The sequence below is a fragment of the Bradysia coprophila genome, unplaced genomic scaffold (assembly GCF_014529535.1).
Source record: "Bradysia coprophila strain Holo2 unplaced genomic scaffold, BU_Bcop_v1 contig_151, whole genome shotgun sequence".
NCBI classification, from domain to species: Eukaryota; Metazoa; Arthropoda; class Insecta; order Diptera; family Sciaridae; genus Bradysia; species Bradysia coprophila.
In genome coordinates, this window is record NW_023503423.1 from 3,711,906 (window position 1) to 3,731,835 (window position 19,930).

Sequence of the window (19,930 nt, forward strand, 5' to 3'; positions counted from 1 at the left end):
TTTGCAAATTTCTAGCCTACATTTCTGCGCAAAAATATTCGTTTTTTGATGATTTCTCTGAAGCGAAATCTTTTTTTGAAAAAGTAAAACTATTAAAGCATGCAAAAATGTGTTACTTTTAAAGGAAAAATTGGTTTGTGGTTGATAACTTATCCCACTTGGCGAAACCTTTGCAAAATGTGTAAATTAGACATTTTTCAAAGGTTTCTCCAAGTGGGATAAGTTATCATCCACAAACCAATTTTTCCCTTAAAAGTAACACATTTTTGCATGCTTTAATAGTTTTACTTTTTCAAAAAAAGATTTCGCTTCAGAGAAATCATCAAAAAACGAATATTTTTGCGCAGAAATGTAGGCTAGAAATTTGCCAAGGGGTGATCGCTCTTAAGGTTTGTACAACGATTTAACGCACATAACCGCGTGTTTAGTTTTGTGTGTGAGAGAGCATCTGGTGGGTGTAATAACGTCAACAGCTCCAAACAGTTCAACACAGGCCGATCCGGACTGAACCGCGAAAAAATCACGGGCTATACTCGGCAAACAAGGAAAAGTTCCAGAATAGGAATTCCAGTAGTCCAAAACATTAATGTCGTTGATCTTCAAGGATACTTTACATGACGCTTGTCAGGACAAAACAATAGTTCAACAAAACAATGAAATATTGAGGCATATAATTTGACTGTAAAAATAAATCATTTAGGTGGGGGTGGGATGTATTGTAGTAATTGTGTAGACTTGCCTCTTAAAAGTACCCGAAATCAACATTAGGCTCGTGTTTAAAATAGCCTTCATTGCTTGACTGTTTTTCAAAATGTTTTTTTTTCGTTTTTATACTTAGCAGAATAGAACTTTTATATAATTTTGACATAATTTATAAAATTATCAGAAATGAAAAAAAATTAAAAAAAAATTCAGGTCAGGTCAGGTTTTTTCAGGTCAGGTTTTTTCAGGTCAGGTCGAAACAGGTTAAAGATCACTTCAGGTCAGGTCAGGTCAGGTAATTAAATTTCAGGTCAGGTCAGGTTAACAGATAATTCAGGTCAGGTTTCAGGTTGACCTGACCTGTTCCGAGCCTTAGTAGGAATCTCGCTCTGCACGAGACTCATCGATACCGATAAAACAGCTGAAGAACGGGTGCAGCGAAAGTACACTAGAATGTTTTTCTATAAATTCAATTTGCCTAAACCTGATTATACTAGACGCCTACAACATTTGAAAATGATGTCACTGAAGGGAAGACGATTGATAAATGATGAAATCGTTCTTTATAAAATCATTCACCGCCACACGACCTTGAACCAGTTGATTACGTATCACGATCATGGCAGACTGACGAGAAGGAATCTTGGGATGAATAGACCGATTTTTTACACAACGACGTATTCAAGTAATGCCGAACAGAATCAGCCGCTAAATAGAATGCAAGATCATAACGACAAGTACTTTTCCGGTTGTGACATTTTTGATGATTCATTTCGGTCGTTCAAGAATTCGGTCATGAGCATTGGAATGAATACCATGACTGGAATGGAAAATGGATATGAGATTTGAATTTTCTTTAAAGATTTCTGTTTAAGATTTGTAAATGATTGATATGTTATTGGGTCGAAAGGCCTGTTTATTGATCAATAAACGAATTAATAAGTCCCAACAAAAATCTCTTCGAGAAAAGTGTGACGCAGTCTTTGAAGTACAATTTCTAAAATGAATGATATCGCTAGAGTTGACGCTTTCAGCTTCGTTACGCAAAAATTTAATTTTACACCCAATTAGTTCAAACAAGCTGGCTTAGTTTTTCTCATCATCTTTGGTAAAATTTTGGTTGTTTCCAGTCAAATTTTTTTTTTGGTAAAAATTATTTGGCAGATGATGAGAAAAACTATAAGCCAGCTTGTTTGAACTAAAATTACAGTACAATATTACAGTTTATAACAGAAATTCGGAAATTTGACGAAATTCGAAAATTTGACGAAGAAAGTAATTCTCTATCTGCCACCATTCAAGAAATATCTACAAAACCCCAATTGACTCACCCATTTCCAACTTTCGACATTTTTCACATATGCCCCTATGTTCTACTCGTAAAACTCTGAGACTTTGCCGAAGAAAGTAACTCTCTATCTGTCACCATTCAAGAAATACCTCTAAATATCATTCATTTTAGAAATTGTACATCAAAGACTGCATCACACTTTTCTCGAAGAGATTTTTGTTGGGATATCAGTCGTTTTAGAAGTTTTAGAACACTGCTTTTTATAACAGTTTATAACAGAAATTCAGAAATTTGACGAAAATCGAAAATTTGACGAAATTCGAAAATTTGACGAAAATCGAAAATTTGACAAAAATCGAAAATTGGACGAAATTCGAAAATTTGACGAAATTCGAAAATTTGACGAAATTCGAAAATTTAACGAAATTCGAAAATTTGACGAAAATCGAAAATTGGACGAAATTCGAAAATTTCACGAAATTCGGAAATTTGACGAAAATCGAAAATTTGACGAAATTCAAAAATTGGACGTAATTCGAAAATTGGACGAAATTCGAAAATTTGACGAAGAAAGTAATTCTCTATCTGCCACCATTCAAGAAATATCTACAAAACCCCAATTGACCCACCCATTTCCAACTTTCGACATTTTTCACATATGCCCCTCTGTTCTACTCGTAAAACTCTGAGACTTTGCCGAAGAAAGTAACTCTCTATCTTTCATAATCGCAAAAATATTAGTCCTTTCATCCTACGCTCGAGTAGCTCAAAATTTGGTCACTCTAATCACTCTAGCTCAAACGAATCTGACCCGATTTTTTTAAATTATTTTTTGGTTCGAATCGTGTTACGAATACCTTTCATTTGATGGGTCGCACGCCTCTGTAGGTTTCAATACAGCTAAGCTACAGCCGAAAACGCGTTCCCGACCCTCGAAAACCACACTCAGAAACCACTTCGAGGCCAATAAATCAAAATTCTGGTTTTTCCTTGGGTAATGGCGTATCACATTTTCATTTTTATGCCCACCCTGAGGTTCCTGCAAAATTTCATGGAGATTGGCTGACTAGTTTCCGAGATCGACCGTCGATAGATAGATAGAAACATACGGAGTAAGTTGAAAGATTTTGATTGTTTGGGAAAAGTCAATTTGGTGCATTTTGTATGAAAAGTGACCAATTTCAAAACGATATATCTCCGGTAATTTTAAAGCTACATATTCGAGTGATAGCTCGTTTTGCTCGTATTTGAAGCGAGAATATGATAGAATATGTTTTGTGGTGATATAAACCAAAGGAAATAAACTTAAATTCTCGCCTATATATAGTTGCCGCGTCTCAAAAAAATTCTTCGTTCTTTTTTTGGAAGTTAGACTGCGTCAAGTCCTCCGCTATCGCTCCGGGCATGATAAATAAATAAAAATTACTGGAAAACCTCAATGTCTATTGAATTCAAATCGATTTGATGAAATTTTTGTGTTCATAAATTTAATTTCATTTTACGACTCACCGGCAACAACTTTCGGTATTTCAAGGTTTTATTAAATGCGCCACAAAAGACTGCTCACAATAATGACGCAGCCAGTAAAAAAGTGATCGGCAACAACGGTACAATAAAAATGAAGCACAGAATTTTCATACGTTTTGCTGTTGTGTTGTGGTAGAGTGTGAGTTAAATTACAAGTTCATTTTACAGGTAACAAAATGCAATTTGCCCAAATTCTTAGTTTGTTCCCAGAACAGAAGCAGCAGATGGTGAACTTCAAAACGACTAAAAGCCTAAAATATAATGAATTGCTGTAGAAAGTAATGGAGTTCTTGGGTCTGACATACCATGGTGGTCTTAATGGAACGTTCAATATTCGATGATTTCTTAATTGCAATTTTATGCGAGAATAAATATTGCGCGAACCATCACCTCAATTTAAAACTAAATCGATCATCAAGAGACACTTTAGTAATAAAAATCCGAAAAATTAACTTCCGTTTAATAATCTCATTGCATCTGGTCCATCACATCTGCTCAACACATTTCGCTTTTCCTCTTAATTAATTCTGTGGTTCCGAGCTCTGGCCGAGGGTCAACCAAATTTCAAATTTTCTTAGCAATCAACCGAATCGGATGCATGGCTGTAACCACAATATTTCTCGTGTCCATCCATAAGGGATAGGTCGTATTCTCGTCGAATGAAAATTCGAAATTTTTTATCATCGTCGCGATGCCCAATTTGACCTGCATTTGACCGAATCTGTAGTAGAGATTAGAATCATTGTTTTGGATCGATTCTTCATGGAATACCAATTCAGTCGATACTCTTACCTCATTCCGATGCAATTGCGTGGACCATCACCTGGAAAAATTACCGATTCATTGTTAAAGAGACTGAAGAGCAAAAGAATTGTGATTCTCACCGAACGGTAAAAACGAGCACTGCGGCCTCTTCCTAAGTTCTTCGTTACTGAATCGGTCTGGATTGAACACCTCGGGATCGTAAAAATATCTCGAATCGTGATGGATAGCATGAATCGGAATAATGACTGACATTCCACTGTTAATGACGATATTTGTGTCAGGAATTGTGTAATCATTGATACATGTCCGGAATAGTTGACCGATGGGTGTGTATATGCGGAGAGTTTCTGTTTGGGAGAAAGAAGGAGTAGAGAAACTAGAGCAACCATAATAATCTGCCCGAACAGCCCTTGAAGGCTTTGTGTGGGGTTGTGTCATACTATCTAGTTTCCCTGCTTATGGTACTAGTGTTTGTGACTCTTTCATTACCGAACTAGTTTACTGATAAACTGAGCGACAGACACCAATGCCATATAAATATAATGTACTCGAAGCAAAACTAGTAAGTGTCGTATTTGCACTGCAAACCAAGCCCCAGAACAATTTCTTTTAAACGGTCAATTTGTCGTCTATTTTGAAGCCTATCTCGGGCTTGGTTTGTAGTTCGTTCTTTTCGTGCGAAAGCTCTACACTCAATTCTACTTGACTTGAACCGGTTCAATCGGTTCAAATCTGTCAGCGGTTGAGTTTTAAACTCTTACACTGGGCAACTGAGTTGAAAATAGAGAGACAATAACAATTTGCAAACCATTAACAATTTGATCCAAGTAAGTCATTTCAGCGATAGCTTCGTACGTTATTTCGCCGTTGTGCCTCTTCTCGATCTCAATGACCTCCTTTCGCAGTTTATCTTGAATTTCCTTTCGATACGCAAGTTCATACAGTGCAAAGGTCATGGTCGTGCTGCTAGTCTCGAATCCTTAATGTTAAAAAAAAAATTTTTTTAGAACAAATCAACAGACAGACTGCCGTTCTATTTACCAGCCACAAAAAACAGGAAAGCTTGTGCTGCCAACTCGTTGAATGTCATGCTCCCTGTACTAACACCCTCATCATCATTCAGTTTTCCATTCTTAATGATTTGGATCAGCAAAGACATGAAATCGTTCCGATTCACGTCGTTGTTCATCCGATAATCATATGTCTGCCTGATCATCGGCATAAAGAAGTCAATGATGAACTTCGGCGTGATTTTCATGTTGAACCGTTTCGCAAAGTTGGGGAATATGTTGACAAAGAAGAAATTGAACCGAACCAACGGATCACGAATATCGAAAAATTCGCCCATTCTCAGCATTTCGGAATTTTCGTCCTTGAGTGCACCGCATTCGAGTCCGAATCCACAGGAACCGATCACATCGGCCGTAAATCGTGTGCACACATTCTTTATATCGAAACCGTTTCGGTCGTTCGTCGATAGCCGTTCCACCAGATCGACCAGACCTTGCGAATAGGACTGTATGATCGGATACATCATTTTCATCTTGCCGCTGGTAAACGTAGAGCTCAATTTAGTTCTTAAGTTACGCCATTTATCCCCCTCGATGGCAAACAGGTGTCCGGACAATGGATCCACTTCGGCATTGTTGTACACACCTCGGTCGACGAAATTGTTGAAATCCTTTATCATAATGTTCTTTATCAAATCTAAGTCCAAGATTATGAGGCGCGGCGTTTGTAACAGATAGAAACCACAAACTTTATGCCCGATTTTGAAATTTTCGTACACTAACTGGATGTTGATGGTATTGTGGACTTTCTGACCGACACTATCGAGATTACCGTACAACAACGATGGTGGCAGGCATGGAATGCCACGGTCTTGCCAATAATTCAATTTGTGACGCAAATACAAATATGAAACGGTGACGACACCGACAAGTAATGTTAAAAACACAATCATGTTCGTATAGTAGAACTTGTTACACCTAACTGAACGCACAACAAAAATGTTGGTGGGTTTTTAAGAGTTGATTTATTTTGTATTATTATTTAATCAACAACAACAACAACGACGACATACCACCGACTAGGGTGGAACGCACAATTACCTTTGAATTCAACCGACCTCAAGTTTGCTTCGTTCTCATTGCTTCCTATTCCCTATATACGACATTATAGCACGGCAGAGTTAAATAAAGCAGGCAGGAGCGGTTCATTTTCGAAACGTCAAATAAGGGACCTAATACACGAGATGAAAATGAACTCAAATGAACACTGATATAAATTGAACAAGAATAGACCGGCTAAAGCCTGGTGAGGTCTTTTTTCTAATTTCTGTTTGGAACTACCAACTACTTGACCTACCAAAACTACCACATTTTCGAATTGCAATGTTAACTGTGAGCTATCGGTGACCAGATAACAAAAAATTATTATTTGCCTGGTGTCGATATGCTCATGGTGGCTTTGCAATTTTGAATGTCAATCCATCTCGCAACTACCAAAGCTACCGACTACCAAATTTCCGATTTATAAATAGTCGAGCATGTAGAATAATTTCGTCAGTCGGTGCGTAGTTCTCGAATAGTAAACATCTCTTCCCCAAAAATTACGTTTGGAAGTCAATTATAGCCTTGGTAGTCCAACTACCAACTACCAAATTTTCGAATTGCAATGTTAACTGTGAGCTATCGGTGATCAGATAACAAATAATTATTATTTGCCTGGTGTTGATATGCTCACGGTAGCTTTGCAATTTTGAATGTTAATCCAGCTCGAAACTACCAACCACCAAAAATACCAACTACCGACTGAGAGCTACCAAAAGTACCAAATTTGTGGAACAGACAGACGGACAGACAGACAGACAGACAGACAGACAGACAAACCGGCCATAATAGGGTATTTTTTCTAGAAGAAAAAAGACCTAAAAATTGTATTCAAGCATTTCAGCAGCGTTAGTTCACTCAAAAACTTCTCATACTAAACGAGACTGTGCCCTTCCTGAATTGCATCCAAGGACTATCTATATGGTTAACCAACTGCAGCAGAATAACACATTCAATAGCGGTATACATTGGATGCTCTCCCACACAGCACAACATCATTTACAAAAACGAAAAATCGAGAAATAAAATTCCAAAATCTTTTACTTCATTACTTCTAACAGAAATTTTACTATTATATAGGCAAGACTACAGCAGCCCGATGACGACGCTAATTTAGTCGTCGGTGTCAATATACACTTAATGTCTGCAAAACGTTAAAAATTAAATTCTGAATCATGCGAGCCACCATACCAATCAAGCAGGTGATTGATAATGATATGTGTGTATGTCTCTCCGGTACCATTGGTGTTTATGTCACACGCAAACAACATAACAGACGGCCAAGTTCTCTTGTGATTTAGTTGTGTCTGTGGATTTGTTGGCTGTATTGTTGGAAGATAAGAAAAACATCGGTCACCGAAAGCTTACATGTTAAGCTCATGTCACAAGTATTTATATGGAAATGATGCAATTCTAATTTTGTTTGTGCAACGATTAGCACAGATTCAGGGTCTCAATTCTCATACGATGTAACTTTACGAATTTATAACTTCATTTTTCTCTTGGGATCTTATACAGCCAACTGTCAAGTTACGAATTCTTAGAGTTACGAACGAATGAGAATGGAGGCCCGAAGAATTTGCAATTTCGTCATGTTCAAATTCAATTGTAAATATTGAAATAATAGAGCTGACGAATATTGAGCATCAATTTAGTATCGACCCAGAGTGTCGACACATTTATTTAGGTCTGTTCCAAGGTAAATATAGTGAGGAGGTAATGCCATATATAACCGAATCAGATGTGCGGTGGCACGAAAGTTCGTTCCAAACGCCATCTAATTCCTTCGTTGAAAGCAAAAAATGGAATAGAAAGTCGGGCCATCTGTTGTGAGATAGTGAAAATATTTTTGTGAAATACAAGAAAATCGTAGTTGACCATTTTAAAAAAAGATGTCACTGGCATCGAACTTATGTGCCAGGCCGCGTCTGAATGGCATTACCTCCTCACTATATTTTCCTTGGTCTGTTCCAAGGTCGTTGAAAATGTCATGCGCCATCCACACAGAAGCCAACGCAACCTCACCTTTAACTTTTAACGAAAGATTTATTTATGTTTGCTTCTGAGGATGACGGTCATACATACGATGGAGCAGACCTTACAGCGAAGCGAACGTTATCTAAATTTTTCTCTTAATTCAGACCCTCAGCATGAAAAGTTGCATCTGATCTGGAATGTTGATTTAAACTTTTTGATTTAAACTCTTTGGCCGGTCGCCCTCACTTCGTTCGGGCTACAACTCGCGAAATTACCTAAAATCTGCCGTCCATAACAACAGATACTGTTTCCTAGCATATTTGAGGTTAAACAAAAGAAAAATTTGAATTAAATCTTTTTTGCACTAATGGGTTGTCCAATAGGTCGTTAGGCAGTTTTTCAAAAGAATCGATCTATAGATCATCTTCAAGATACGGTACTTTTAGACGTAACCTCACTTAAGTTTCGTTAAATGTTTCGTTCATTCATTAATTTGGATGAGATTTTTTAATGTAGATGGCATTTCCTAACGTGGATGGCATTTCAAACGGCCTTGAGGATGATCTATAGCGCTTGCCGCAATTATCTTCAGTGTGATCATGATAAATCCGTAAGAAACACCAACAAAACGTACGAGAATTCAAAACTGATTCTCTGCCAACTGAACATCATCATCTGCTTCCTTACTCCTCGAGGGAGCGTAGGCTGTCCATAAAACTTCGCCATCGTATTCGGTTCATTGCGAGTGCCTTGACTTCCGTCCATTCTTTCTCGGCTTCCCTCGCTTCGTTGACGACTGTTCGCTTCCATGTGGTTTTCGGTTTACCCCTCTGTCGCGTTCCCTTCGGGTTCCAGTCCAATGCGATTTTCGCGATGCTTCCAGCAGGTAGCCGAATGGTGAGACCGATCCAGTTCCACTTCCTTCGTTTGACGATTGGCTTCATTTCCTCGCATTTGGTCTGCTTCCACAACTCGGTGTTTGAAATAGTTTCTGGCCAACGTATTCTCAGTATGCGTCTGAGACATCGAAGTTTCACAACCGAAGGGCAGCACTGAGATGCAATTCGATTTAAAGAATTTCAGCTTTAAGTTTCGTGTCAGTTGTTCAGAAAATGTTTTTCAGAGAAATGAAAGCTTGGCGCGCTTTTTGTATGCGGTTTTGAACGCCCGAATCGGCTCCGCCGTCCTTAGCCAAGATAATTTCCAGATAAAAGAAGATCTCAACTTCGTCTATTCGCCAACTGAACGCTTCGTTAAAAATGCCGCTACAAAATAAAAGGAAAACTGGGACGATAAAATGGCAAGTAGCGGCACCTATGAAGCAACATCAGCGAAACAACGAAGAAGAAAAAACGTTCAATTAAATGTCATTTGAACGTCAAATGTTTTAATCAAATTTAAAAGTTTTGTGTAGCTTAAAATATTCGAGTTTGAACGAAAAACAGGTAAAACTTGCATATTAATGAATTTTTAATAAATTGTCATTACCTTTGTGTGTCTGGGGCTGTTAAACGAAATATAATATGCAAGTCAAATTAGCAGTAATGAACTGTTGTGCTCCGTATTTTCGGTGTGAATAATACATTGTGTGTGCGTTTTTCTTTCAATAGATTTTTCACTTCAGTCATTCAGTTCCGATTCAATTGTTCAGGATTGTTGGCAATTTTTTTCCTATCTATTCAACAATTGCTATCATCGAATTCGCCATCGTTAATCAAATGCAAAGAACACAAAAAAAACTCCAGTCGAAATAAGCATCATTTGTGTGTTGTTGTTGTCCGTCTCATATGTTTACATAATTTTGCATACAAAATATGAGGTGGCAAAGTTTTGTAAACACAATATCAATCCAAATCAAAAGATTTTGTTTTGCTAGTAATGCGCGTTACATTGTGCTACAAAATATCCACAAAATAGAAAACCATCGTTCAACATTGCATATGAATGCGGTTCACTTTTTACTTTTGCATAATTAATGAATGCATTTCGGTTTCTAAACAACAGTATAATAACCGAGCCTAATCATAATGTTTATGAATCCGGCAAGGTCAAGTACTTCAAAACAGGTCACTATGCTGTAACATTCAACGACAACAGCGATCTTATATTATTCAAAAAGCAGCTGCGAATGATCGTACACAATTTGTCGTTGTCATATTGCTAATTTCCGAATACAAACATTAAATCAAGGCAACAGCACTGTCCAATGGACCGTGAATTTAAAAGATTATCGTTGTCTAACAAAAGAGTGTTCTAAGGACACATACAGCTGATTGTCTGCCGAACCAAAACAATTAATTAACCAATAAAGTCTGAACGATTCCAAACACCGTCTCGTCTAATTATGTCGAATCTGAACATCGCACCTAGAATCTCGTCAAGAGCAATCGAGAAATAAACATACCGAACCGGAATTCATGACCGTGACAGTAGGTTTTTTGTTTCTCCTTTGCTTTTCGTGTGATGAAGTCAAAACGAATCAGTAAGTGAAACATGTTCGTCTGCAATGTTCTAGTTTTTTTTCAAACACAGATCAGAAGCTAATTTCTGCAGACTAGAGTCATTGATTGCATGAACTCTGTTTCAAGAAATTGTTCCACCTTCTGAGCGTTACTTTGGAACATTTTACAAGTGTGACTTCAATTGTGTATTAATCTGCAAACGGCATAAATAGAACAGCAAATTGAGTGCTTCTCAAATCAGATGAAAGTGTATCGTCAAGTGTTATTGTGCCTTTTCGTTGTGTAAAAAATTATATAAAAAACGGTTAGTTAACCGATTGAAGTGGTGACTGGATTGCTACAATGTTAACTTGTTGTATTGAAAGTTGATCGGTTGTATATCACGTATAATGATGTATTCACTTCGTTGACCTTGATTAATTGCTTCGAGATAGATAATTGGCCATATATTCTTCGTGTATTCCTCAAAGGCTTACAGTAGCACACACACCATTCAAGTTGCGTGTTACAATTTTTTGTTTGTTTTTAACGTTAGCGATGTTTTTGTATAGGTACTCAATGTGTAGGCAATGAATGAACTATCGACAATAAGAGGCCAGCGAACTCTTTCGATAATGTACTAACGTTTCCTGTTCTCATACACAACGAATGATTTTCATCAAATTGCCAGTGAATTGACATCTGTTTCAGTCTTTGAACATAGCGGGATCAAAGTTGAAGGTTCTTATACCGGCGTTATCCGGGAAGATACTATAGAAAATGCTTTAGTTACAGCCATTCACAGTGATTGAATCCATTTACCGGTAAATCTCACACAAATTTTTTACCGATTCGATTCACTATCAACAATTCACGAAAAATTGTTCCGAAAAAATCAGCTTCCTGACCATTTTTCTAATTAAATTTCAACTAAAAATCGAAGCTCGGCATTGGCTGAAAATTAATTTGACCCGAAAGTTCAAGCCGGGTCAGGTATTTTTACAAAATGAACCTGACCTGACTTGCAATCTTATTCGATGTCAGGTAACCTGAAATTTTCAAAGAAATTTTTCAGGTTAGGCATTAATCTGATTAGAATTATTGAAATTTCTGGTCAAATCAGAACAACTCAGAATTAGTCAGGTCAAAATACGTTCAGGATTATTCAGGAGTCGATGCGCCCCTTACAGCTAGATATTATAATTAATTTACTCGTTAAACCAACCAATGTGAAGCAAGGATTGGTATTAGGTGTTTTGAAGTCGAACATAAAACATGAAGTCAAAAATTTTTCGGTTAGTTCATTAGCTTCTGTTGGACCATCTTAAGCGTCAATTTGTCAAAACTTCGAACAACTTAAAAACAAGCCATAGGCGATTTTTAAGAGCTATGCGTTAAATGATTCAGTGGACCTTCCTGAGTCATTTGCAACAAAAAGAAGCCTCGAAGAAATTATGTTTTCACGCCAGAAATCATGAAAAAATGGTCTGCAGTAGGGTGGCCAAAATAGTTTTTGTTGCATATCACCGACAATACGTAACGCATTTATCTGAAATTATGGTCATTGCTAGGGGTGTTGAGGACGCATATGATGACCTTTAAAAAATTTCGAAATTTTTCATATATGTGGTGCAGTAGCTATTTTAGGGGAAAAAAATTCCAACTTTTGGAGAGTGTTTAAAAAAAACTACAATGATAGACTTGGTCGATATGGGTGTCGTTGGGTAGTTAGTGACCTCTACTATCCACGACACCATACACCTACCGCGTACCGCGACACGACTTTCGTTGAGCTTCAATTTTCATTGAAGTGTACTAACCCAAAAATTCTCAAGAATTCGCGTCTACGTTAATTTTACTGACGTATGAGGCAATTTTAAGTCAGGGCTGGAGTTGCTGCCACCCTACCAGGCATGAGCGCCGCCGAAAATAAGCCGCCGATCAAGCCGCCGCCGGCCATTTTTGAGCAAGCCGCGCCGCAGCCGAGCCGGTGCCAAAAACACGGCTCAAGCCGGCTTGAAACGGCTGGAAAATGAAATAAAGATTTCGAAAGGTGAATGGGTGAAATAATTTTGAAAACCGAGATTCCTGTTGATCCTAAGCAGCTCAAGTACTTTTTGAATTTTTTTTTTCAAAATTGAGAAAATTTTGAAAATTTTCTTGAATTTTCATGAATTTTCCAGAATGGTATATTACGTCCTCGCTTCTAAGTTTGTTGTTTTGGCAAGTATGACCTTTCCGGAACGAGCCGAAGGCGCACAATCAGTCAATTCACAAATTTGAGAAAACTTTATCGATCTTTGCGAATTTTCTCGATTTTTTTCTTTTCAATTTTTACTTGATTTTCGTGAGCTTTCGATTTCTTCTCGAAAACCATTTTCTTAATGAGTTAAATGAGTGTACCGGAGCATGATTTTCCATTTAGTTCAAGTTTTGAGGCAATAAAACTTGACGTGTTAGTGAACCTTAGACTTAGAGACTTGCTTGTAACAAGACCAGTTCCACTTGCACTTTGAACAACCTAATCTACCTACATTTTCGCTTTCCGTACAATTTCATTTTCATGCTTACTAGTTCATTTTCCGTGAATTTATCAAAACGTTTTTATTTTGAAAAAAAGTTAAAAGGAACCTCCAGCCGAGCCGTTTTAAGCCGGCTCAAGCCGATTTTTTCGCCGCCGCCGAGTAATTTTTTTCGGCTAGCCGCCGCCGAGGTTTCTCCGTCGGCGCTCATGCCTGTCAGGAAGGTCCACTGAATCATTTAACGCATAGCTTTAAAAAAAAGGTGGTTTTGGCTTCTAGGGTCGACTACCTTTCTGGACACATAAAGAACTTCCACTGGAAAATGTGTCCGATTTCGGTCGCCTCTTTTCAAAAGAATCCCACACTGATACCCGAAGCGTTCATTCTTGGCCCGAATTTGACCCGATTTCGAGCCTTTAACGCCTGATCCGATTGAATCTCATCGAGTGTTGGTCGACATGCATTAAACGAATTTTTCTTTTTCTTTACAGCGCTAGGCAAATGCACACAAAATGAAATTCGACCAAGAGTACAAATAGATTTGACGATTAAATTGTTGTGCTAAGCCGTGTCAGCTTACCGTACATAGTCATCAAAATAGAACATTAAACTAGGAAAAATTGCAATAATTTAAATTTGACAACTATGACTGATGCAGGAGGTACGATTCCTGAAATAAATCCGATACCAGCACCTACTGGCGGAACAAATAATTTAAATAATAACAACAACAATAATCGGCCACGACCGGTGGTGAGTATATAGTGTTCAATCGGAATTGGAATGCAGCATTTGACAACGAAAATTCATGATCTTTTCAGGATCCTTTAATAAATGTGAGAGATAGGCTTTTTCATGCACTGTTCATCAAAACAGCATTAGCTTATTCGCAAGCAGTTCCTAAGTAAATCCAACGAATCTACTACTCATCCGATTCGGATTTTTGATTATTTTTTTTCTCCGATTCTTCACTTTCAGACCAATCCGAAGAGTGATCGAATTATGTTTTCTACTGAAAGCGTTACTGGCCTTTTTCGTGCTAATCTACATACATATAACATTTTCACAGACGCCAGCCACATGCTTGGACCACGTCAAAGGCAATTGGCCGCGGGAAGGAGTTTTACGGTAGCTATTGTTAAAATTTGCTCTTTCTTTTCAATGAGCTAATGATAAACTCATCTTAGAGTCGAAGTTCCACGTCAGTTGCCGAACGAAAAACTTACTGAAATCGATATCGATGAGGCCCACCTTGAGTTACTGATCAACAAACACAAAGGAGGGTAAGGAGTTTCTGATATTTCTATAAAGTGAATAGGTGACTCCTTCTACTTTCCTTTCCTTTTGGGACCTTTGGGTTATTGACCCGAGAGCCCGCATTCCTATTAGTATTTTGTAGTGTCATTCTGAGACCGAAGAGCGCCCTAACTAGGATAACCCTAGCGTCCTTCACACAACGTAGAAAGTGTAAGAAAGGCTCGGAACGGGTCGGATTCGGTCAGACCGGAACCCGAACTTGATTTAACCCGAACCTGAAAAATTATTTCGGGTTCAACCCGAACTTGACCCGAACTTCAATTTTCGATTTCGGGTTTAACCCGAACCTGACCTGAACCCGAAATTCTTCAACCCGAATTTGACCTGAACCTGAATTTTCAATTTCGAGTTCGACCCGAAACTGAACTGAACCCGAAATTTTAAATTTAATCAGGTCGGGTTCGGGTAGCCCGAAATTTTTGACTTTTTTTACGCTCAAAATTTCGGGTTACCCGAACCCGACCTGATTAAATTTAAAATTTCGGGTTCAGTTCAGTTTCGGGTCGAACTCGAAATTGAAAATTCAGGTTCAGGTCAAATTCGGGTTGAAGAATTTCGGGTTCAGGTCAGGTTCGGGTTAAACCCGAAATCGAAAATTGAAGTTCGGGTCAAGTTCGGGTTGAACCCGAAATAATTTTTCAGGTTCGGGTATGAATCCGGTTCAGGTCAACCTGAACTAAAACAGGTCAACCCGAACCCGTTCCGAGCCTTAAGTAAGTTGATGCAAAAATCGAGTTATTGATCCCAAATGACGAATGCTATTGAAATATAAAATTTTTGTTGCCGACCTGGCGTGCCTGGCAAATTACCATTTGTAAATTTTCGGCAGTCAACCCAACAAACCATCGACTTGTCAGGCACGGCAGACCTTTCAATGAAAATTTTATTTAGCTGCATTCGTCTTGTGGCTCCAACACCTTAATTTTGACGGCAGAGAGATACAGAAGGGTTGTCCTTAGGTCCAAGCTAGTGCTAAAAATTTAAAACTTTGTAAAGGAAATGGGTTCGGTATCGGGCATTCTCGATTTACCGATTCAAAAATTAGAAGAAAAACCATTTCCACTGACAAAAAAAGTTGAAAATCTTACCTGCTGCAGGTAACTTTGTCTCCAGGTAATCTACAATACCCGCCACGGAAAAATACAACTGCAACAGATGATATAGATTACCTGGAGACAAACGTACCTGCAGAAGGTAAGATTTTCAACTCTTCTTTGTCACTGTTGGTCAATAGCATTATATTTTAAGTCATTTTTAATCGACATGGTCTATTATTCTAAGGAAAAAAAAATTGTTCAATCTGTGTCTCCGTGCCTCTTCAACGCACCCATTTTTCGTACAAACTTTGATTGAAAAAATTGAATTTACCCAAAATGTAGGCAGCACAAACTCTAAATTTGAAATATCCCAACAAGGGCGGTCAGAACGCCTAGCAAAAAAATTCGAGTGAAAATTTTCCTTCTACAAAATTTGCGACTACTTCAGATCATTGCTTGCAATGGAACGTTTGCATTTTGTTAACTAATGAAACTTTTGTTGAAACCGTTCTACACCCGGACTCGATACTTCAATCAGAGCAACGCTAGAAGCGGTGGCATGCTATGCATCCATCTATTCTCGTCGTTTATTTTATGTCCTGATTTCCCTGCCTTTCGCTTACCATTCCATGCATACCATAAATTTCACAATTTTTCTCGTTCCTCAAGTGTAATCAGCATAGACCCCTCGAAGCCATTACTGCATGAACAAGGAGACGAGCTTGGTAAAATGGAACGAATTCCACAACCACTACCAACGGCGTCGCTCAACGATACGAAGCCCGAAACGATGTCAACTGAATTCAATCACAACCATTCCGATCACGTTTATATGGAAACAACCACAAGTGTATTTGCCGATACTGAACGTGCTGATGGTGGTGACGAAAAAAGTGAGAGCGACAAAACAATTGCTGTGGATGGTCATGATGCTGAGGGTACTATTGTAAACGATCAGATGCAGACATTGACCTACCCGAATGAAACATTGGAAAAGGATCAGAAAGAGGAAGAAGAAGGGGAAGTGGAAGGGAAAAGTTCTAGTGGAGGTAATGAAGCCGGATTCAAAACGCACCGTTTGAATCGATTAAAATTTCTCTTTTCGTGTTAGGATGGACCGACGATCAGTACATTGTTGAGTACTCACTGGAATATGGTTTCCTGCGTCTGTCATCAGCTACGAGAAAGAAGTTAAACATTCCGGTGCAAACTGTGCTACTGGATCCGCAAAAAGACACTTGCTTCGGTGATTCACTCAGTCGGTTCATTTTGAAAGAGTTTCTGGGATATGACGACCTTCTGATGGCATCGGTGAAGGTCCTGGCTGAACAGGAAGACAACAAAGGCTTTTTGAGGTAGACAAATTGGGTGAACTTATCGGAAATTCGATTTAAAATGAAAATTTTCTGTCATCAGAAATGTGGTCACCGGCGAACATTATCGATTCGTTTCAATGTGGTGGTTTTCACGCGGATCATATCCGGCTGCATTTTTCATTATGATCTTGTTTGTAAGTTGTGTCAAATTTGATGGCATGGTTTCGGTTTCTAAGCCATTTTTCCATTCCATTTTGCAGACCGTATCGATTTCCATGTTGTTGCGATATTCACATCATCAAATTTTCGTCTTCATAGGTGAGTGCAGTGACTTTTCAACAACCAATGAAAGCTTTTGAAACTGACGGTGTCGGTGTACGACGGGTTTTTGAAACAACTTTTGATAATTTAGGCTGTTCACGATAAAAATTCCAATTTTAAAGCGCACTTACGGCTTGAATAGGTATGCGCGTAGCTTCACTAGTACAGAATTAATTTATCTGCTTCCGGAATAGAGGAAACTTACCGCCCCTCCGGATTACGAAAAATAAATCGACAAATGAAGAGACATGTACACTGTTGAGGATGAACGAGGTATCAGACCATATCCTCACGTATTTTTTCTTGTAATGAAAGTTGTCTGAAATCAGAATGGGATCACATTTCTTGTTGAACAAAAGTTTCTGCCCATGCCGATTTGTCACATTTGTTGCTAAAGTTGCGGTGGAAGCGTTGCGAGAACAAACACTTCGATGAATTATTACGTACATCGTTTGAGAAGTCCACCGACATGAATCTCATTTTCAATCACAATAAAAAAGCGAGCGGAAGAAGTATTGATTCATTGCTCTGGAGATTCGAAATTCAAATTTGCTGTTTCGTGATGATGGGAAATTTATATAGATGGAGAGCCCATTATGTATCATGCTACTACGGTTTGAGGCCTATGCAACATTGTTACATTAGAAGGTGCAAAGACTATTTGTTGAGCGACGACGGGCTATCCATAAATCACTTCCACCAAGAATTTGAAATTTGCGATTAGTTCTCCTCCCTTCATCCTCTATTGTCCGCATTCGAATGTCTTCCCTGCCTTGTAGACGTCCAAAATGGAAGAATTTTTCTTAGAACGAAATTATGGTTTTAATTCAGCCTAACAAAGTTAATAAACACTGTAGGTAATACGAACTCTCCGAGGATTAGAGAAATTGCGGTTACACACTTTAAGAGTGATATCGCCAAAACTTCAGGTGATTTTTTCAACTTTGGTCACCGATTTTTATGAGTGATAGCTCGTTGGATTCGTCTTTCAATTCTAGGAAATGCGTATCTTTCACTTTTTCTTAAAAAAAATAGTTTTCTGTTAAAAGCGTTCAAAAGCGAAGACATGTCAGAGAGTACCGAAAACAGTTTTTCGGCAATAACTCAAGAAAAAATAATTTTAAATTGTTGTAATGTTGTACGAAAGACCTATAGTTAGAGATAACGCACTGGCTGCAAGTACATCCACGAGAGTTATGACTAAAAATATAGTGAATTTTCGGAGAGTCCGCCTTCCCTGCAGCTTCGATGTTCTACGGAACTAAGTATGGAGTGTTGTAGCTGGTCTCACCCACTATCATTTCACCCAAAAATGAACGCAGTACTTTTGTGCTGCATGCCTACAGAAGTCTTGGAAAACGAGCCATCAGAACAGTCGGAGCGCTTGCTGCGACTGAGCCCCGTACAAACCCGTATATCTATTGCGTACGTGACCCTAGTGCGTCTGTCACACTACTTTGTCCGTAAGCCTATGCGCCGGTTAAAGTAGTTAAACTAAAATTATTATGTAATGTGTACATCTTAGAAATTGCGCATAGCGCAATTACGAAGCCCCGTACGACGTTCCTTTCAAATAAAACGAAAATTGCAAATAGCCCTAAAATTTTAATTTATTGAGTATAAATACACATAGGGCCTAGTACCGGCCTCAGTCCGAGGATCCAAATTTAATTTTTTTTTCAACTACATTCTATTCGGCCTTTGATTACCTTCCAAATGAAACAAAAATTACGAAAAACGGATGAAATTTGCTCGAGTTATATGTAAAATACGCATAGGGCCCTAGTAGCGGCCTTAGTCCGAGGACCCAAATTTAATTTTTTTTCAGCAACATTCTATTCGGCCTTTGATTACCTTCCAAATGAAACAAAAATTACGAAAAACGGATGAAATTTGCTCGAGTTATATGTAAAATACGCATAGGGCCCTAGTAGCGGCCTTAGTCCGAGGACCCAAATTTAATTTTTTTTCAACAACATTCTATTCGGCCTTTGATTACCTTCCAAATGAAACAAAAATTACGAAAAACGGATGAAATTTGCTCGAGTTATATGTAAAATACGCATAGGGCCCTAGTAGCGGCCTTAGTCCGAGGACCCAAATTTATTTTTTTTTCAACAACATTCTATTCGGTGTTCGATTATCTTTCAAATGAAACAAAAATTACGAAAAACGGATGAAATTTACTCGAGTTGTATGTAAAATACGCATAGGGCCCTAGTAGCGGCCTTAGTCCGAGGACCCAAATTTAATTTTTTTTTCAACATCATTCTATTCGGCCTTTGATTACCTTCCAAATGACACAAAAATTACGAAAAACGGATGAAATTTGCTCGAGTTATATGTAAAATACACATAGGGCCCTAGTAGCGGCCGTCCGAGGACCCAAATTTAATTTTTTTTTCAACAACATTCTATTCGGTGTTCGATTATCTTTCAAATGAAACAAAAATTACGAAAAACGGATGAAATTTACTCGAGTTCAATGTAAAATACACATAGGGCCCTAGTAGTGGCCTTAGTCCAAGGACCCAAATTTATTTTTTTTTTCAACAACATTCTATTCGGCCTTTGATTACCTTCCAAATGACACAAAAATTACT

General features: G+C 38.2%; 2 protein-coding genes across 2 annotated transcripts in view; one reads left to right on the forward strand and one right to left on the reverse strand.

The window, feature by feature from the left end:
• Positions 1–3,959: 3,959 nt before the first annotated feature.
• On the reverse strand, positions 3,960–6,388 carry LOC119074508 (probable cytochrome P450 6a21). The gene is made up of 5 exons (XM_037180665.1): positions 5,327–6,388; positions 5,094–5,264; positions 4,405–4,632; positions 4,313–4,343; positions 3,960–4,241 (listed from the first exon to the last, which is right to left on the reverse strand). Exons 1-5 carry the CDS (start codon positions 6,246–6,248, stop codon positions 4,085–4,087), a joined length of 1,509 nt encoding a protein of 502 aa, XP_037036560.1. The 5' UTR covers positions 6,249–6,388; the 3' UTR covers positions 3,960–4,084.
• Positions 6,389–9,701: 3,313 nt separating this feature from the next.
• Positions 9,702–19,930, forward strand: part of LOC119074511 (membralin) — a 102,701-nt gene continuing 92,472 nt past the window's right edge. Inside the window, exons 1-9 of the mRNA XM_037180673.1 lie at positions 9,702–9,818; positions 13,828–14,089; positions 14,158–14,240; positions 14,315–14,464; positions 14,524–14,619; positions 16,360–16,739; positions 16,802–17,045; positions 17,107–17,200; positions 17,267–17,324. Of these exons, the coding sequence (XP_037036568.1) occupies positions 13,982–14,089; positions 14,158–14,240; positions 14,315–14,464; positions 14,524–14,619; positions 16,360–16,739; positions 16,802–17,045; positions 17,107–17,200; positions 17,267–17,324 (1,213 nt within the window). The 5' untranslated portion in view covers positions 9,702–9,818; positions 13,828–13,981. The remainder of the gene's footprint in view (positions 9,819–13,827; positions 14,090–14,157; positions 14,241–14,314; positions 14,465–14,523; positions 14,620–16,359; positions 16,740–16,801; positions 17,046–17,106; positions 17,201–17,266; positions 17,325–19,930) is intronic.

Bases quoted from the DNA above. Each gene is read 5' to 3' on its own strand.
- LOC119074508 (XM_037180665.1), bottom strand. From the start codon at position 6,248: ATGATTGTGTTTTTAACATTACTTGTCGGTGTCGTCACCGTTTCATAT. The intron at 4,633-5,093 runs GTTTGCAAATTG...TCTCCCAAACAG, and splicing joins CTTGGATCAAATTGTTAATG to AAACTCTCCGCATATACACA. The intron at 4,242-4,312 runs GTAAGAGTATCG...TCTCTACTACAG, and splicing joins CGCAATTGCATCGGAATGAG to ATTCGGTCAAATGCAGGTCA.